General features: G+C 48.8%; 1 protein-coding gene across 4 annotated transcripts in view; it reads right to left on the reverse strand.

Moving 5' to 3' along the window:
* The window catches only part of FRMD4A (FERM domain containing 4A), a 688,034-nt gene that overhangs the window by 12,552 nt on the left and 656,401 nt on the right, over window positions 1-19,081 (reverse strand). For all 4 annotated transcript variants that reach the window (XM_030819299.1, XM_030819297.1, XM_030819298.1 and 1 more), the window contains 7 exons: window positions 18,701-18,834; window positions 14,196-14,318; window positions 9,889-10,117; window positions 7,307-7,363; window positions 4,155-4,392; window positions 3,162-3,329; window positions 443-1,329 (listed from right to left, as the gene is read on the reverse strand). In XM_030819299.1, coding sequence (XP_030675159.1) covers window positions 443-1,329; window positions 3,162-3,329; window positions 4,155-4,392; window positions 7,307-7,363; window positions 9,889-10,117; window positions 14,196-14,318; window positions 18,701-18,834 — 1,836 coding nt within the window. The remainder of the gene's footprint in view (window positions 1-442; window positions 1,330-3,161; window positions 3,330-4,154; window positions 4,393-7,306; window positions 7,364-9,888; window positions 10,118-14,195; window positions 14,319-18,700; window positions 18,835-19,081) is intronic.

Below are 19,081 nucleotides of genomic sequence, written 5' to 3' on the forward strand. Positions count from 1 at the left end.
ACTGGCCAAATCTCTAGGCTTGACCCAAGCCCATCCCCAACCCAGCTTCCTTTGCAAGCTACAGCTGTGGGCTTTCACTGGGATACCCTTCTCACTAGGGTAAAAGACTCACCTTTGGTTGGATAAACCCAGAGATATTCCTTTTACTTTACCTAACTTTCTTAGATTTCTGTCCTTACAAGGAGAAACGGGAGAGCTGGCCCAGTGCACTCTGGAGGGTCAGGTGCACGGTTATGGTGCAAGATTAGGTAAGAACGGGGCGGGGTCGACAAAGGCCTGGAAGACCTCAAGTCTCCCGCATCTGACAGCAGCGTTCCCAGAATTAATGACTCCCCTTCCTCACTGCACCCAGTTCCAAGGGTACCTCCCCCCGGCAGCCCTTGACACGGGCAAGCAGTTCGCCCCCAGGTCTTCCCGCGTGCACACGGCCGCCCCCTCTCACCTGACGTGGCCTTGCACATCTGGGGCATCCTGGTGACCCTGCTGTGCGCCACGAAGGTGCTCTGGGAGGAGGTGCTGTACTGCGAGCCGCTGTCTGAGGAGGTGGAGCTGGTGTGCGACAGGCGGCTGTGCTCCTTGTGCGAGGCGGTGGAACGCTGGTACCACTGGCGCAGCTCATCTGAGACCGCAGCACGGCCCGCGCCCTTGTCGTGGGCGCCCTCGCGGCCCAGCGACGGAGTCCGCAGGATCTGCGATCGCGACGGCGTCAGGCGGCCCGTGTCGCCCTCGTCGCCGCCGCCGCCGCGCCAGCTCTCCTTGAACAGGCCGCCCGCCGTGTAGGAGTTGGACGTCTTGAACTGAGCCTTGACGCTGTAGTGGCCCTCCTGGTCGCTCTCCAGGCTGCGCACCACCACGGGCGTGGCGCCGCCCTCGATGTACAGCGGGTACTCCTTGATGCGGTACTGCGAGCTGGGCTGGCTCTGGCTGTGCAGGTACACACCACCCCCCGCGCCCCCTGCGCCCCCCGCACCCCCGCGCGCCGCCAGGTTGGGCATGCTGCCGGAGCTGGCTGAGCCCAGTGCGCCCGCCGCCCGCTGCCGCTGCCTCTGCCGCTGGCGCGCCTTGGACGGCGAGTCCTCGGCCAGCGTGGAGTAGTTGGCGTTCATCTGCGCCGGGTAGTAGTGCTCCGAGCTCGAGTGGCTGGTGCATGACGAGCAGTCATCCATGGGGTCTGAGCCGTTGCTGCTACGAGTCCGCGGGGTGTAGAAGTCGGGGCTCCCGGTGTCATTCTCCGAGCCCAGGAGCTTGCCCTGGGACTCCAGGCTGGAGCTCCGGTGCCTAAAGTGCAGTGCGAGGCTGTGCAGTCGGGTGGGGCTGATATCCACCGACCTGCCGGGAGACGACCCGGGTTGGTCTAGGGGTGGGGAGTGGGCCCAAGGAGGGGTGCTCCGGGGAGGAGGGGGTCCTGAGGAGGGCACTGGGTGCCTCCACGCGGGCTCAGGCCCCAGCCCAGCAAGCCAGAGTCTCACTCAGCAGGGCTGCCCCAGGGATCCGGGAACCACCTGTGGTTTCCAGACGAATGGAACTGCCCGTTGCGGGAGATGAACCTGGGGTCTCCACCTTGATTCCCAGTGGGAAGTGGGACTGAAGCTAGGACTCACAGAAGGGTTTCGATTTCCGTTTTGTTTTTTTTTTTTTAAATAATTCTATAGACACAAAGAGAACCACAGAATCCTTACTCTAGTATCATGTTAAACCAGATAGGGCTGGGCACGGTGGTCCATGCCTGTAATCCCAGTGCTTCAGAAGGCTGAAGAATTGCTTGAGCCTGGGAATTTGAGACCATCCTGTGCAACACAGTAAGAGCTCATCTCTTACAAATAAATTAGAAAATTAGCTGGGTGTAGTGTTGTACACCAGTGCTCCCAGCTAGTCAGGAGGTTGAGGAGGGAGGATCACTTGAGGATGCAGTAAGCTATGTTCAAACCATTGCACTCCAGCCTGGGCAACAGGCCAAGACCCTGTCTCTCTTTAAAAACAAAACAAAACAAAACAAAAAAAACACAAACCAGATGAAATGTCCCTATTTACAGATCAGATAAAAGCAGTCCTACAGAAGCCCTTCATATAGTTTAACCAAATACTATTAACTGATCCATATAAATAGACTCCCCTTTCCTGTGAAACTGGGAAATAGAAGGTTGGTGGCAAATGAGATAATTAAAAAATGAATGATGCAAATACTCACCATACCGTTACTTTATAATTCATTCTGCTCATTTGAGTCCACTCAGGGCTTAGGGAAGTGCGAAACAATATCACATGGCAGATGATGTTGCCTGATGCTGGGACTGCACGTGAAATTCACAGCGGCCCCACTGGCCAAGCACAGGAAGAGATGAGTCCCACTTCCGACTGCCACTCAGAAGGGGGATGAAAGCCCCTATCATGTGGCCCTCCGTGATCTGGTTTGCTTCTTTTTAGAAAAAGAAGGTGTGGCTAGGAGCAGTGGCTCATGTCTCTAATCCCAGCACTTTGGGAAGCCAAGGTGGGTGGATCACCTGAGGTCAGGAGTTCGAGACCAGCCTGGCCAACATGGTGAAACCCTGTCTCTACTAAAAAATACAAAAATTAGCCAGGCGTGGTGGTAGGTACCTGTAATCCCAGCTACTTGGGAGGCTGAGGCAGGAGAATCGCTTGAACCCGGGAGGCAGAGGTTGCAGTGAGCTGAGATCGCGCCACTGCACTCCAGCCTGGGTGATAGAGCAAGACTCCATCTCAAAAAAAAGAAAAAGAAGGTGTGATTCACTGAAGCCTCATTTTTGCCTGGCTCTTTTGCTCTTTATGAATTTACATTTTGAGGCACTAAAGGAAGTCCAGTATAAATTTAGGCCTCAGTAGAAAGATAGAAGACCTCTTCCCATGCTAACCCAGCCAGCCTCTGCAGCCTCTGCTTTGCTTAGGAAACTTTTCGTGCTCCCTGGCTCCAGGAGCCCGGGGATTCTTTGGCTGACTCCAGGTGCCCTCTGCATGGGTCTCTTGGCTAACGGGGGTTGACTGCTGCCAGTTTGGTTTTTTATTCCGCTTCATTTATCCTCCCAGGTTCAGGTCTGACTGTAGCTCATCCATTATTTGGGCCAGCTTGGGGCTGACAATGCCCAGTTTTAAAAAGGAAGGCCTGGTCTGAGCAGGGAGGTGGCCACAAGGCCGGGCAGACTCACCTCGTGGAATGGACGTAGTGGGGACTCCGGACCCGCAGGTCTGGCGTGGACGGCATGCTGGACTGGGAGTTCCAGTGCGGGAGGCCGCGGATGGGGCTGTTCTGCAAGGAGTTGCTTCCTCCGCCTGCTTCCGCACAGCTTCCTGTGCTGGGGAAGCGCTTGTGGCTGCTGCAAAGCCAAGGATGCCACGTGGTCACCGCCAGACAGACAGCACCTTTCCTGGGGGGCCAGCTAGTTCAGGACATTGATCCCAGCGTGTGGGGAAAGCTCGCCCATGACTCCCACCTCGCTTGGTCAGACCTCTACTGTGGTTCTCAGCCTTTCCCCAGCAGTGAGTATGCCCTCCCCCCTCCCCACCTAGGCAATATGAGACGAAGACCCTGGTCAGCCTTCTCTGTATCAGGCAGTGTTGATGGTCCTGCCCTTACAGTTTTTGTTTTCCAAGAAACAAATATTTACCTGTCCTGGCACCCCCTTGGAGCTTGGTAGAGTGATTAAAGGAAATGAGAAAAACAGAGATGCAGACCCAAAATGCCTTCCAAAAAAAAAAAAAAACCTCCCTACAAGGTCAGCCCGGTAATGAGCTGATAATACACAGCTTGGATTACAGCTGCTTGGCTGGAGAATTCTGCTGGATGAGGGGTAGAGTTCTGAACCACTCTGCAATTGCTCGGAGTGGACTTTCACTTGCCATTTCAGAATAGTGCTGCCTGAGATTTCCTAATTAATTCCTCTGGAATTTAACAGCATTCAAACCATCTGCCATCACGTTGATTGTGGGCCAAAGCCCCAATTTCTCTGAGTCACAAAAATGTACCTCAATAGGGTTGGCAGCAGAGGGCGCTGTGAGCACAGCCCCGTGAAAGGCAAACCCCGGGGGAGGAACTAGGTTGATGTGGATTTTGTCATCGTGGATGCTACTTGGGACAGCCCTTTGATTCTTCCAGAGCATAGAGGGAGGCCTCATTTGGCCTCATTCACCATGCAGCTCACCTGGAATGGCTGTGCGAGGAGCGCTTCTTGACCTTCTCATAGGGTTCATCTAAAGAGGACTCACTCCACATTTTGGGCTTGATGGGTGACTTGTCATAGTCGTTGCGGTGATAGTGCATCTGTCGGAGTCCCTCCAGGGACTGGGGAGGAGGAGGCCTGTTGTGCGACGGTGGCCGAGGAGGGAGTCCCTTATGAGGAGAATGTAGGGGGGATATTGTGCTGGTAACCTGAGAGTCTTCTGCACAAAGACAGGAAGAGAGGAACTGAGCCCCGGTCATCCTTCCCACAGGCTGAGACAGAACCCCTCCACCCCTCCACCCGCACCTTGGAGCCACACAGCCAAACCCACACCTTCACCCCTGTAATGAGAAACCCTGAGACTCTTCCCCAGTTGCCAAGACAAGTCAAGACGAGTCAAACCAAACCAGGGCAAGCCAAACCTCCACTGCAGGCGGGATTGCATGGGAAGAGACGCGTCACTTTTGATTAGACACGAACGGAGCGAAGTCTGAACGTCCTTAAATACCACCAACAAATGACTGCTTCACACCAAACAGCAAAAGGTAGTTACTGCTCTAGCGTTAAGTTGTCTTTCCACAGATGCTAAGCATCTGATTCACTTTGGGAGGGTCTGAGTTTTAGGAGAGTTTTGTCTGTTTCATCTGCTGCTAGATCCTCAGCCGACACATAGTAGGTGCTTGATAACCATTGGTTGGAGAAGAAAAAAATGAATGAGGGTCTATATGTCACTGTAAATACCTGCTGGGTGGATCGGGTGTCTGCTCTTTGCCTTTTTCCCCAGAGCTGTGTTTATTCTCTTTTAATCTGTTCCTGTATATTTTAATTTTGAAACTGCCTTAACTTCTTTAAGGAGATGAGCTAGAAAGATTATGTATTAATAAATGATTCCCTGCCTCCAGGAAAGGAATGATCTAACACATCAGTGCACTAGAGGACTTTCAGAAAAAGCAAATTCAGTGAGTCTAGGAGGTGCTGTGGGAGAGGCTGGTCTTGAAGGGGCTTGAGCAGTGGGCAGGCAAAGAGGAGGAGGAAGGAAGGGCTTGAACCAAAGTGTGGAGGCCCTGAGGGCAGGGTACCAGCTGCAGGCACATCCGGCCGGGCAGGGGCCGGTGAGGAGGGGCAGGGGGAGTGAGGGAGGAGTGCTGGTCAGCACAGCTGCCTTCTGTGTGCACCATGTGAGCCAAGAGCCTGACTGATGGGGGCCTGGAATTCCGAGCTGAGGAGCTGAGATTTTGAAAAGCCACAGGAAAACTTCGCAACGTCTTAAGCACGGATGCATCAGGGTGAAAAATCCTGTTTTAGAACTATTCACCTGGCAGCGTTCTAAAACTAGAAGGGAAGGGAGAGAGACTAGAGAGGGGGATGAATGAGGACTTCAGGCTAGGGCAGGTCAGCATTAAGAAGAGAGAGGAGGGAATGATTCAGGCTTCATGGGGAAGGCAGAGATGGGAGGTGGAGGGGGAAAAAAGCACAGAAGCAAACCTTACAAAAAACCAACTACCATTCACTTGCCCCTAAATCCATTTCCAGCGGCTTGTTTCACAGTCTAATTCTCAGTCCCTCAGCCGTGGACACCCACTATGCACCCACTCCTCCTTTGCCCTCAAATCAGTAAAGGAGGAGTCACCAGGAGACCCTGCAGTGAGACTGTGGCAAAAGGATGTGCCCACACCTGTGAGGAAGTCCAGGGGTCTGCATCTGGAACACGGGGAAGAAGCTGGAATCACTAATGGTATCTCAACATTACCCCGTGACATTACCTATTGCTCCAGGCACCCCTCTATTACCAAGGAATCTCTCTGAATTTTTCTTCCCTTTCCAGGAGAGACTGGGGTACTCAGAGGCCAACCGCAGGGCTGGGGTCTCTGATGCCCAAGCCCCCATTTCCTTGTAGCCCAATGGCCGCCCCGGCTTGTAAAGAAGCAGACAAATATATTCCAATCTGATTTCTAATAGCACAGCCAAGGTGACTGGGTAAATAACCCACCAGACTTTCCTCACATCAAGAGCAATCATTATTATTATTGCAATTATCATTATTACTATGACTAGTGTGGACCTTTCATGTTTTCCATCTGAACAGCCACTTATCACTGCCTACCCGAGGTTTCCCTACAGGGCAAAAAAATTAACTGCCACTTAATATATTTCCATATAATTAACGCACCCGCCTCCCAGTGCGATGGTTAAACATCCACAGGAGTATTCTCACATGGTTCTGGGTTTGGAATTCTTTCTTCCCCTACGTTTGGTGGTGATAGGGGTTGGGGGAGGGATCAGTTCTGTTTTTTAAGAATTTCCCAAGAAAATATCCTGCTAACTGCCAGGTTTTAAGAGTTCAATGGGAAATAATAAGATGGTTTTCCAGCCTGAGTGTGTATCTACTGGGATACCTTCCCTCTTACTTTCACTACTGTCTTGGGAAGCAACACAGGGTTTGTTCCATTTCTTCTCACGATCCTTAGACTCTCCTAGTGGGTTTCAATCTTTGATTTGTGATCTAAATCAATTTCTACCCTTTTCCTCTAGATACCATGAATACTCAAAAGGAAGCTATGCCTAGTGTGTAGATTCTGTCTAGCTAAAAATGTGGTTTTGGGCCAGGTATGGTGGCTCCTGCCTGTAATCCTCCCAGCACTTTGGGAGGCTGAGGTGGGTGGGTCGCTTGAGCCCAGGAGCAACATGGCAAACCCAGTCTATACAAAAAAAAAAAAATTAGCCAGGTGTGGTGGCATGCTGTAGTCCCAGCTACTAGGGAGGCTGAGGTGGAGGAATCACTTGAGCCTAGGAGGCAGAGGTTGCAGTGAGCCGAGATCATACCACTGCACTCCAGCCTGGGCAATAGTGTGAGACCCTGTCTCAAAAAAAAAAAAAAAAAAAGAAAAGTTTTTGGCTTCTAAAAAAGTAAAGCACCACTCACTGATGAAAAGCTCTAATACACAGGGTTTATGCAGCACCTACCCACTCCCAACCAAACAGGTGAATACTGGGAAATGAGAGAGCTTGGAGGGAGCCCAGCTGCCTATTGGCCTGGCTCTTGCCTTTACACAAGGCAATCCCCAGACTACATAGAAACTCATCTCTGTTTACTCTGAGCTCCAGGTTTGTAAGCAGGAAATGCATAAACCTACCATCCTCAAGAACAAGGGCATCTGAGAGGGAGCTGTCTTCACTGGCAATGTTTCCATCTGAGAAGACAAAAAGCAATAGCCTATGAGTTCAGCACATTCCTTCAGCAAAGCCCTATCTGTGAAAATAGTGTGTCTACCACCACCTCATACCTTTCTCTTCCTAACCAGAAAGAACCCACCAGATACAATAAAAATGCTGCTGGGTGTTTGACAGTCCCTGTGGCAGGTCATTGGCTCAGCCTCCCCCACCTCGACACTGCCATGTGCCCTAGCCTTTGTGTGTTTGTGCCCTGGTTTCATAGAATACTGCAATGCAGAGTGGCTTCATATTGAATATAAAGGCTGTCCCAGCCTGGTTAAACCACATCATTGTTCCTGCACAAACCCAGGGCGTGTACCAGCAAAACCAAAGGACGCGAACTGCTTTTGATTCTACAAATGCGAAACTAGGGTAGGCACTTTGCTTCTGTGGCAATAAATGGCTTCTCAATAAACTTTGTAAGTCATTGGTAGAGAAAACAAGCATGCTAAATACAGGCTCCATCTCTCCAAAGCTTATTTTTATAGATGCCATTCAATTAACCAGAACACGCCCAAAAGGGAGCAGTAAAATAATCCTCCCTGTTGCACTGCTGGGGAAACTGAGGGGTAGGAAGGGAAGAGTGGTTTGTCCGAGGTGGTTTTGCTCTCCGGCAACACAAGCAAAGGTCCCAAGTCTTCAGATTCCAAGTTTGGTGTTTTATCTCTTAAAATAATATGCTAAGGAACTAGCAAGAACCTTAATTACTTCTCTAGTTCAAGTGGGTCCTTGGATGTTTCTGTAGGAAACATGTTTCTGTTGGGAACCCCTAAGTGCCTTGGAGAGGGCAGAGGGTCTCAAATGGAGCATCAGAAACAGGCTGGCTGAGGGAGCTTTACTAGGAGGTAGGGGAAAAGTTGTGTGGTCTTGGCCAAGGACAACAGGATGAGATAGGGAAAGATGGTCATTCCAAATTTCCTAGAGCAAAAGAATTTTTAAAAATTCTCTTTTTAACTAGAAATTCACTTTATTTATGTTGCATGATGGACTATGAGCAACCAGGAGCTCTGACTTCGGCATCTTGGAATCTTCAGCACATCATTGCTACCCTAGGATGCTCACGAGTTTAGGCTGCAAATCTGTATGTATCTATATTTATCTATCTATGTAACTGTGGTGAAACATATATAACATCACATTTACCATGTTAACATTTTTTTTTTTCAGAGATGAGTCTTGCTATATTGCCCAGGCTGGCATGCATGGTTACTCACAGGTATAATCACAGCGGACTACAGTCTCAAACCTCTGGCTCAAGTAATCCTTCTCCCTCAGCCTCCTGAGTAGCTGGGACTATAGGTGCATGCCAACATGTCCAGCTTAACTATTTTTTTTGTTTGAGACAGAGTTTTGCTCTTGTTGCCCAGGCTGGAGTGCAATGGCGCAATCTCAGCTCACTGCAACCTCCACCTCCCAGGTTCAAGCGATTCTCCTGCCTCAGCCTCCTGAATAGCTAGGATTACAGGCATGCGCCACCACGCCTGGCTAATTTTTGTATTTTTAGTAGAAACACGTTGGTCAGGCTGGTCTTGAACTCCTGACCTCAGGTGATCCGCCCACCTCAGCCTCCCAAAGTGCTGGGATTACAGGTGTGAGCCACTGTGCCCAGCCCCAGCTTAACTATTTTTAAGTGTACAGTTCATTGGCATTAAGCACATTCACATTGTTGTGTAACCATCACCACCATCCATCTTCTGTTTGAATAATATGTTCATGTTTCCAGACTGAAACTTGGTATCTATAAAGCAGTAACTCCTTATTCCCCTGTCCCCTAAGCCCCCCATAGTAACCACTATTCTACTTTCTGTCTTTCTAGAGCAAAGGTATTTTAAACACACATACACTTGGAGGAAAGAATGCTTGACATATATTTTCAAGAACTCACTGACTTAGACAAGGATTCTAACAGTTTAGAAGACCTGATGCTTTGTGGGTAGATTTTGGGGGATTTCCTTCTAGAATTTACCAAAGGTTATCACCCAAATTCCTAACCCCTGACTGGAGCTCAGGGTTCCAGACAGTCAGCCTCAGCTCTTGGGATAAGAGGCCCCTGGAAGCATAGGGGCCAGCGGGTTGGCAGGGGCTGCTCAAAGACAGGGATCACTGCTGCTGTGTACCCCAGCCCCACCTGTCCTTCCAGACTTGAGCAGGGGTGGTCAGGTCCCTGAGAGTGTCAGAGCTTGGGCTAGCCCAGTCAACTCAGCTCAGTTCACAGGGAGGGCTGAGAAGAATGCTAGCTCCTGGCTGCAGGTTCTCCCAGAGAGGAAACCAATAGTGATACCAACAGTTTGATTCGTACAATCCCTTCATCTGTGTCTGAGTCCACTCGGTTTCTCTCATGTGGGATCAGCCCTTACTTGCTTCATTTTATGGATGGACGAATGAAGGCAGCGGGCAGTTAGGCAGCTGCTCAGGTCATGCAGGGACCACTCGTGGGACCTGGCGTCTGGTTCCCGGGGCCCGGGCATGGGAGTGGGGTGGGGGCAGCCCGGTTGGCACTGACCGTCTATGATCAGCGAAGCCCTCTGGGTGGGTTTCTTCCCAGACTTGATGCGGTTCTCATTGATTGCATTTTCAATCTCCTGCAGTTTCTTCAGTGCATTCAGATATGAGGTTTTCCTTTGTTTCTTCAGTTTTTTGCTGACGTTGGGGTCACTGGCTAGGCGGCGGGCGGCCTCTGTAATCTGGGACTGAATGGCAAACTCTCGTTCCAGGCGTTCCAGCTCGGCCTCCTGTGGGAGGGAAAGCACCAGTTTGGGTTACTGGGGATGCTGAGCAGGGAGACCCTCATCCTTCCCTCCCCTGTCTCCTCCCCAGGGCAAGCCCAGTTCCTTGGGAGACACTCTTAAGAGTAGCCCCACTCCTAAAATCTTCACCCACTGAAGTCCCCAGGCACACCCACTGTTATAACCCTTGCTCCTGTTACTTTCTGGAGACAAGTGTTGGTCTGAACGCTGTCACCATTGCTGAGAACAGAGTTCCCACGCTGCAGGTTTAGGGATCGCCTGGCCGTGTTTCGACTGTCTCCAGCTAGGTTCATCAAGACAAACTAAAGCTTTTGTAGAGATTCAGAGACCATTTGGTTGCCACTTCCTTTCCATTTTGGACATAGGATGCAGCATGATTTTTAGGTTCTTTATGCCATTCTTCTCTGTGGACTTGCTACCAAGGAGCTCATACACATGCAGCTAATGCACGGGCCTCTGACTCTCATACTGTGTGCCCCTCACGTGCGTCTAACTCACAGCCCTCTGACTCACATATCTTGTCTTTCCCTGTATCCCCACTCACCTGTGTGTCTTTCAGGAGCTCTTTTTTTTTTTTTTTTTTGAGCTGGATCTTGCTCTGTCACCCAGGCTGGAGTGCACTGGTGCAATCTCTGCTCGCTGTAACCACTGCCTCCCAGGTTCAAATGATTCTCCTGCCTCAGCCTCCCGAGTAGATGAGATTACAGGCACCTGCCACCACACCTTGCTAACTTTTGTATTTTTAGTAGAGATGGGGTTTCACCATGTTGGCCAGGCTGGTCTCAAACTCCTGACCTCAGGCCATCCTTCTGCCTTGGCCTCCCAAAGTGCTGGGATTACAGGTGTGAGCCACCATGTCCGGCCTTGGGAGCTCATTTTGCAGACTCTGGCTGTCCCTCTCCCATCTGCCTATTCATGGATACTCTGCTGGGCTACACCTGGGCCCTTCAAGGGGCACGCATGGACAGTAGGTGGTGGTGGAGGCAGTCCCCCTCCCACCCCTAGCTCACTTGATGTCCTTCCCTCTTTTTTATGTAGCTTCCTCCCACCTCCATCCTTCCTTTAGCCAAGAAGTACAGATAGATGAGATTTTCCTCAGAGTTTTGGGACTGGGAAGAATGAAGATGTGGCTGTCAAAAATGCCTGGTGGACCTAGCAGATGACACCTAGACAGCATGTTTGCTGCTGTCCTCTGTGCTGACCAAGCCTCTCCTCTGCAGATGTATGTACACCAGCTGCTGAGGGATGGGGGGAGGCAGCTCGTGCATGTATGCGTGAAGGTTTGGGGGTGAATGCAGAATCCCCCGCAAAGCGTCAGATTGTTCATTTTTCTATTTCCTTTCTTCCTTAGTAAAACCCCTTCGGATCAGAGCTAGCTCTAAACAGCACCTTGTCAGTTGAGATTTTGAACAGTGAGCTGTCTGACAGGGTCCTGCAAGGTGGGCATACTTGGGAGCCTGAAAGAGAGGTAGAATATTTGCCTAACCCCACAGCTAGTAAACCCAGGACAAATGCATCGGCAGCTTCTCAAGGCCAGGGAGAGAGAGCACACATCTTGCCCTAGGAAATTCACGGACACGCTGAAATTTGATGGGAACTGATCTACCCAAATAGGAGGAGAAATAGGAGGAGATCAATTGTTTGGTAGAATCAACAGATCTCCCTGTTATAGTGGCTCAGTAAAATATCCTTGCCTCTGGGCACAATGCACCAAGCTGGAGGATGCCACCAAGGAGAAGTTCTTTGCCAGATCTCATTGACTTTTGAGCACTTTAAGGCCAAAGGGAGCGGGAACAAGAAGCGAGAGGAAAAGGTGAAGGTTAAAGAGAACTATTTCAGAGATAATAAACTCCTTCTGAATCCTGCCAAGGCTGGCTGCACTGTTCTCTCAGAGGGAGAAGAATATCAACATGGACTCCCGCCTGGGGTCTTGAAATAGGCAAGTCACCAAGGGACAAAGACTGTTCTGTGAGTTTGGGCTCCCCGGGGCAGCTGTTCCTGAGCTGTTACAATGGCCCTGGCGCCAGACACTGATTCAGAGTTTTGTGGGGAGCCCAGGACAAATTCTCACTATTTAAACTAAGACAAGTCCAAGGCTGAATGCCCTGTCCATGCAAATGTCTGCCTGTTATATGAATAGGGAAGCAAAGTGCGTTTCCAGGAGCCACAGTAGAGACCAGGTGACCATCTTATGCTTCTCAGAGGAACCCGGCAGAATGCCAGCTGCTCTTGTGCTGGTTCCTTTTACAAACTTAGGAAAGATCACGTGTGGGGACAGGTAAGGAAGCACATGGCTAGGGCATTCTCAGGGAGCTAAAGTCCCGTGGTACTGAGAAGTGTTAAAGGTGTGATGGGACTCTGGGAAGACCAAGGAGGGTCTTGGGGGAACTCCCTAAAAGCGGGGTCCCTTTTTAAAGCTTAAGGGCCAGGCATCTGCCCAGCAACAGGGGGAGCTGAAGTTCCTCCCTAGGGTGGCTCTGATGACCAGCAGGATTTCGAAGTACCTGACCTCAGTCCCATCCTCCGTCCCCTGCCGTTCCTGCCCACGGTGTGGCACCCCTCCTTTGAGATTTCACCGCCCCTACAAGCAACTGTTTGCTGAGCATCACAAGTGCCAAGTACTGAGTGGCGTGTTTTACACACACTGGCTCCTTCAATCCCAGGGACACCCCAAGAAGTAAGGGCTATGAGCTCCATTTTACAGACCAGGAACTGCCTAACTGAGCTTTACTTTTTTTTTTTTTTTTTTTTGAGACAGGGTCTCAGTCTGTCACCCAGGCTGGAGTACAGTGGTGCAACCTTGGCTCGCCGCAACCTCTGACTCCCGGGTTCCAGCGATTCTCACCTCAGCCTCCTGAGTAGCTGGGATTACAGGCACACACCACCATGCCTGGCTAATGTTTGTATTTTTTTGGTAGAGATGGGGTTTCACCATTTTGGCCAGGCTAATCTCGAACTCCTGACCTCAAGTGATCTGCCCACTCTGGCCTCCCAAAGTGCTGGGATTTTGCAGCAAAAGGCGTGAGCCACCACGTCCGGCCACATGAGCTTTAGTTTTAATTGAAGCACACTGGTGTGTCTACCAGTGTCCCAGGACCTGCCACTGCAGATCTCAGGAGATTCCTCTAACACTTAGATGGGCCACAAGCGCATGAGTCCCTCTCTGAATTCACCCTCACCCTAATCCTACCTACCCCAGGTGTCCGTTTCTCGCAGTCACTTTCTTAAAAGACTAAAAATGTACAGCATTCCTTTTTCCCCTGGCTCTAAGTCCTGACCTTTTAAGGCCTCTGTTCAAGAGCACGTTAATTAGTAACTTCGTTCAGAAGAAATTTGGCAAAGCATTTCCTGGGCAGGAGCCCTGGGCCTGAGGGTATACCTGGCCTTTACTTTCTCTTGGCCTGAGGCTGGATTCTCATTAACCAGCCAGAGATTCAAGTCTTTTGTTTGTTTGTTTGTTTTCTCCCTAAATCTGAAGTCTCCAGCCCCAACTTCACCCGTGTTCAGCCCAAAGGATGGACGTAGCTTCTCCAAACACAGACAAACAAGGCCAGGGCCGCCCAAGCATCCTGCACACATTCTCGGAGGGATGTGAGTAGCCAGGTGAGGCTATGACCACGGGGCAGTAGACCCTACTGGTCTCTCCCCAGCCAATGTGCCCTTGCACCTGATGCCATGGCCTAAGTTCTCGGCAGCTTTTCTTCCGTAGATCAGACATCAAGCTTGGCTCTGAGTCACTGAAGGCTGAGAGGCCATTACAAAGCCAAATACACATGAATGCTACTGGAATGTTCTCCCCAAGCTCAACGTGGCTGCTGGCGCTAGGCCCACAGTGTCAGACAAGCAACTTCGACAGACACCCAAATGCCTGCAAATACAAGCAAACTACTCCTACCGAGGGGAACCACATACTGACCGGCCAGCTCACTTAAGAAGAGGTATGAGCGAAAATACTGGCATTAGGCAGAAATGAAGAAATTGCTACAGAAAACCTGGAAGGCCTGACCAGTGGGAAAAACAAGGATAACATGAGAGAATCCAGCAACAGAAAGGAAGGACCCACCTCTCCTTTGGGCAGGATTTTCTGTTCATCCAGTTTGAAGGCTGTTCCTATTCTTCTCCGAACAATGGGTGGTTCCTCTCCCGGATCCAGGGGATATTCTACCGGCAGCTTGCCCGTGAGCTCCTGCATATGCGAAATGGCATTCGGAGTGAGCATAAATCAGGGTGGGGCGTGTCTGCTTCCTAGAACACACACACGCACACACACACATGCACATACACGCACACAAATGCATGCATGCACTTTGATACAGGTCAACGCCTATGCTAGAAATAGTCACAGTAAGCACTACACCTAAATAAGAGTTCAAGAAATGAAATCTCATTTCTCTAACAATGTCTCTTACGTAGAATAGTTGCACTTCCAAAGTTTTTTCCAAAGTAAATTTCTGTGAAGTAAACATAATTGCCATTTTGGCTTTCATTATAAAACTTGAATTTCATTCATTCGTTAATGAACAAATATTTCCTGCCTGCCTCCTCTGTGCCAGGCAAGGTCACCCAGCCAGTGAGGGGCAGCGTCAACGTGAGTTCTCGGGTCTCTCTTACTCCAAATCCCGTGCTCTTGACACTGCATCAAATATTCCTGCTCAAATATCTAAGTTTAAAGTTTCCTTCAAATGAATTTTCACAAGAGGAGTGATATCTATATGGCAAATCCCAGAAAAGTGCATATATCAATAATTTAGAAACGGAGTAAGGGTAGCAATCTACTCTGGCCAGATGCTACAGGAACAGGCTGTGCTTAAAAGACATTAAACTGTTTAATTTAAAAGTTTTAGTAGAATGGCTGGGCACGGTGGCTCATGTCTGTAATCCCAGCACTTTGGGAGGCGGAGGCAGGTGGATCTCTTGAGATCAGGAGTCTGAGACCAGCCTGGCCAACATGGTGAAACGCCGTCTCTGCTAAAAATACACAAATTAGCTGGGTGTGGTGGTAAGCGCCTGCAATTCCAGCTACTTGGGAAGCTGAGGCAGGAGAATCGCCTGAGCCCGGGAGGTGGAGGTTGCAGTGAGCCATGATCATGCCACCGCACTCCAGCGTAGGCAACAGATAGAGACTCTGTTTATTAAGGAAAAAAAAAGTTTAGTAGAAACTGAATATATAATCCATGTTATTGACAAAGCTACTAAAAAAACATCTGTTTTGTGTATTTTGGGCCCTGGAAATCTAATTTTTGTGGGTACAAGGACAGTGAATTTAGTTGACAGACTTCCATAGTGACCGTGATCCTGGTTAAAGGCTAAGGATCTGGGGGTGATTCAAAATTAGAATAAGGCTCTCTGTGAGCTGTATCAGGGCTGCACAATGATCAAATCAGAGTCAGTGGCTGCCCCGCACTGTGGAGGCCAGGCATCAAATGCAAGAAGTCACTTCCAGAGACCAGAAAAAACTGGGGGGCCAACTGTGTGTCTGTCTCTAACGGCAAAGTGGGCACTTCCAGGCCAAACCCAGCTTTGGCTTTCTAGCCCAAATCAATGCAGATGCTGCACAAAGACTCAAGGTGCTGCTCTGACAAGGAGGTTCAGAAGGCTCTTCTCAGGAATATCCATCATCCACACAGAAAGCTTTTGTGCAGGGCAGCCCAGGGCTGAGTGCCCAGCAGGCGGGAAAATCCAAATCATGAGAGAGTGATGCTGGCCCTTCTTCTCCAACTGCTGTGTGCACATGTGTGCTCATGTATGCATGTGCAGGCATGGTGTGTACATGTGTACGTGTGTGCACGTGACATGAGCATAAGCACACATACTCCGTCACTCGCCTGCTTCTCCCTCGCTGTGTTCAGATTGCTGGGAAATGACCCCGTGGACTTTGTATTCCTCAATGTAAGCATTTCAGAGCACAATGGCCAACTATCAGAGTATCAAACTCTCTGCTATTTTCTTCCCTGGTTTTTTCTTTAAAAAGAAAAATGTGGTTCAAATGTCTCCAAAGTAGTCAAGTGTTTATTCCGCAACTTTTTTTTAATCTGCTTCCCTAAAAGTCTATCTATAAATAACACAACTATTGAGGGTTTTATACTGTCAGGATTTGATTTTTTTTTTTTTTTTACTTAGAAAATTCCAAAAAGAAGGGAAAAGTTGTTAAAATTGCCATGGATTTGTAACTCTAAACTGTTTGTGGTTTTAAAATGTAGTTTAAAAAATGAGGCTACTGATTTTTTTCACCATCCACTTGAAGGTATTTGAGTCGAAGTCTTGATTCTCCAGATATTTAATCTGATTTCGTGTGTAACTGGAGCTGCATGGTGAAGATGTAATTTAACACTCTGCAGTGGGGCCTCGGCTTGGTGCCTCCCTATATCCTGCCAAATGCTCTCCCCCTCCCTCATTCTAGTTGCCCCCCTCCCCAGGGGTCAAGCAGCGCTTCTTGATACTCTGAGCTGAGAGGAGAGCTACAGGAACAGCACAGAGTTAGCAAGACCTCCCCCCAGCCCTTGACTACACATGCATCAAGAGGCTATGGTGGGACTAACTATAGGGAATGATCACAGGAGAAATCTACCTGCAACTGATTTCTTGTTGGGTTATTTCTTCCACTCAAGTTACATTTTCTGGTGTTAACATTATAAGAAGTGGCAGCTTTGTTTTCCTTCTTTTGCTTTTGTTTTTAAGAACGATGGTGAGATTTTTTTATAACGCATGCTCATCTTGCCCTGACATGTTCCTTACATTTTTCAAACGTGGATTCCCTGCCGGGTTTAGGGACTTTTTATTAAAAACAAAACAAGGCTTTCCAAATTATTAAAGGCAGACACTCAAACTCATATTTTTTCCAATCCTTCAAGCATATTCTTTATAAAAATGTTGCTAATATTAACAGTATCACATAGCGCATTCCCCAGTCAGGCCAATTGCTTTCCTAAGATTTGCAATGGATTTGTGCTAATGTGGTTCTGCTTTGAGCTGGCTCCAGTTTAAATCAATCCAGACCATAATTAAGCCAAGTTGAAATGTAATGTGATCTCACTCCACGGCCCCTTGTTTCATTCTTCCCGCTGCAAGGCCTTAGTATTTGGGGGAGGGGTATACATCTCTTTGACTTACTTTGGGAACCTCTTTTGACTTCCCATTCTCAACTGTTTACTGGCAAAGCTCTTTGTAAGGTTAGGTGGTGCACAGTTGCTCCCGCCCTGAAGAGCTCCCACCCCATTGTGCCCACGTGCACATGCACACACACACACACACAGTCATGTGCACTGCATTAAAACAAGAAGCCTTCAAACACTTCTAACAGTCATGAAATAAACAGAAGAAGGTGGAAATGGATATTTAAATAAATAAAGACAGCAGCTTGCAGCAACTTCTCTGAGACTAGCACACATATAGGGTCGAGAAGGCATTGCTTTACTCTTTTTTTTTTTTTTTTTTTTTTTTGGAGACAGGGTCTTGCTCTGTCACCCAAGCTGGGGTGCAATGGCGTGATCATTGCTCACTGCAGCCTCAACCTTCCAGGCTCAAGCGATCCTCCTGCCTCACTCTCCTGAGTAGCGGCGACTACAGACACACACCACCACCTCTGGCTATTTTTTTGTAGAGACAGGGTCTCACTATGTTGCGCAGGCCACTCTCTAAACTCCTGGTCTCCAGTGATCCTCCTGTCTCAGCCTCCCAAAGTGCTAGTATTACAGGCATGAGCAACTGCGCCCAGCCTGCATAAAATTTAAAAATGTCATTAGGCTAAGATTTCATTTTTTAAAATGAAAAAGTTAAACACCAGATCACAGGGTCTAAAGGTGATTATATATCAAGTGAGATCGTGGTTCCCTTGTTGACCACCAGCGTTTCTCAATAGGATGTCCAAAGACAAGTCTGAAATACCCTTAAGAAAGAACAAAAGCCACCACAACAATAAACTCAGGCACAAAATCTTGGGAAGATCGTGGACAGCCATTACGATCAATGAGGCACTATCACGTGAAGAGATGCTTTATGAACCACCATGCAAGTACAAGGGATCCTCATTCGGACTTGTCACTTGGACTCCCGTGGCATCCTCTTTGGGATTTTGCCAGCACCAACTTTAACTGGTCATCATAGCGCTTCATCAACCAATTCTTTGATGGGTTTAGGGACTTTTTCTTTTATTGAAAACAAAACAAGGCTTTCCAAATAATTAAAGGCACACAGCAAAACCCGTATTTTTTCTAATCCTTTAAGCATATTCTTTATAAAAATTCGCTAATATTAACAGTATCACATAGTGCATTCCCCAGCCAGGCCAATTGCTTTCCTAAGATTTGCAGTGGATTTGTGCTAATGTGGTTCTGCTCTAATTCTTTCTCTGACAAAGCACATTAGAGAGATTTGGATGTTTCCAACATTTGTGTTTCAGGAGAGCGCTCGCCACCCAGATAGACTCTCTTTTTATCACTACCCTTGCCTTCTGTCAAAACGATCAAATGACATCAGTCAGATGACATCAAAAAGATCAAATGACATCAGAAAGATCAGTGACATCACAGACAACACCAATTTCAACGGGATGAGCTAGGAAAGGCTTACAGCTTCTCGGAGACACAGCTTCTTTAGTTCCTCCAGCCTCTGACGCAGGGTTTCCTCCAGAGCTTCCTGCCTGGACTTCAAGGCAGCCAGCATGTCCTTCTTGGCCGACTGCGAGCTATCTGATTCCTGAGAACCTGTCAATAAACAGTGGGGTTACTTGGCCAGCTGACAGGGGACACACATCTGGACCACTAATGAATTTAACTGGAGCCCACGCTGTGGAGATGGGATTTACCCCAGGAATCAAGGGAGTGTGAAATAAAACAGGTGCTCAGTGCTCTAACTGTGAGAAGCACATTCCAGCACTGCATGGAATTTATAGCTAGTCAGAAGAAATGGCAGGAAGATGGACCCTCCTGAAAAAGAAGTTTATCTTTCTCG

Source organism: Nomascus leucogenys, chromosome 9 (genome assembly GCF_006542625.1).
Source record: "Nomascus leucogenys isolate Asia chromosome 9, Asia_NLE_v1, whole genome shotgun sequence".
In the NCBI taxonomy this organism is placed as follows: domain Eukaryota; kingdom Metazoa; phylum Chordata; class Mammalia; order Primates; family Hylobatidae; genus Nomascus; species Nomascus leucogenys.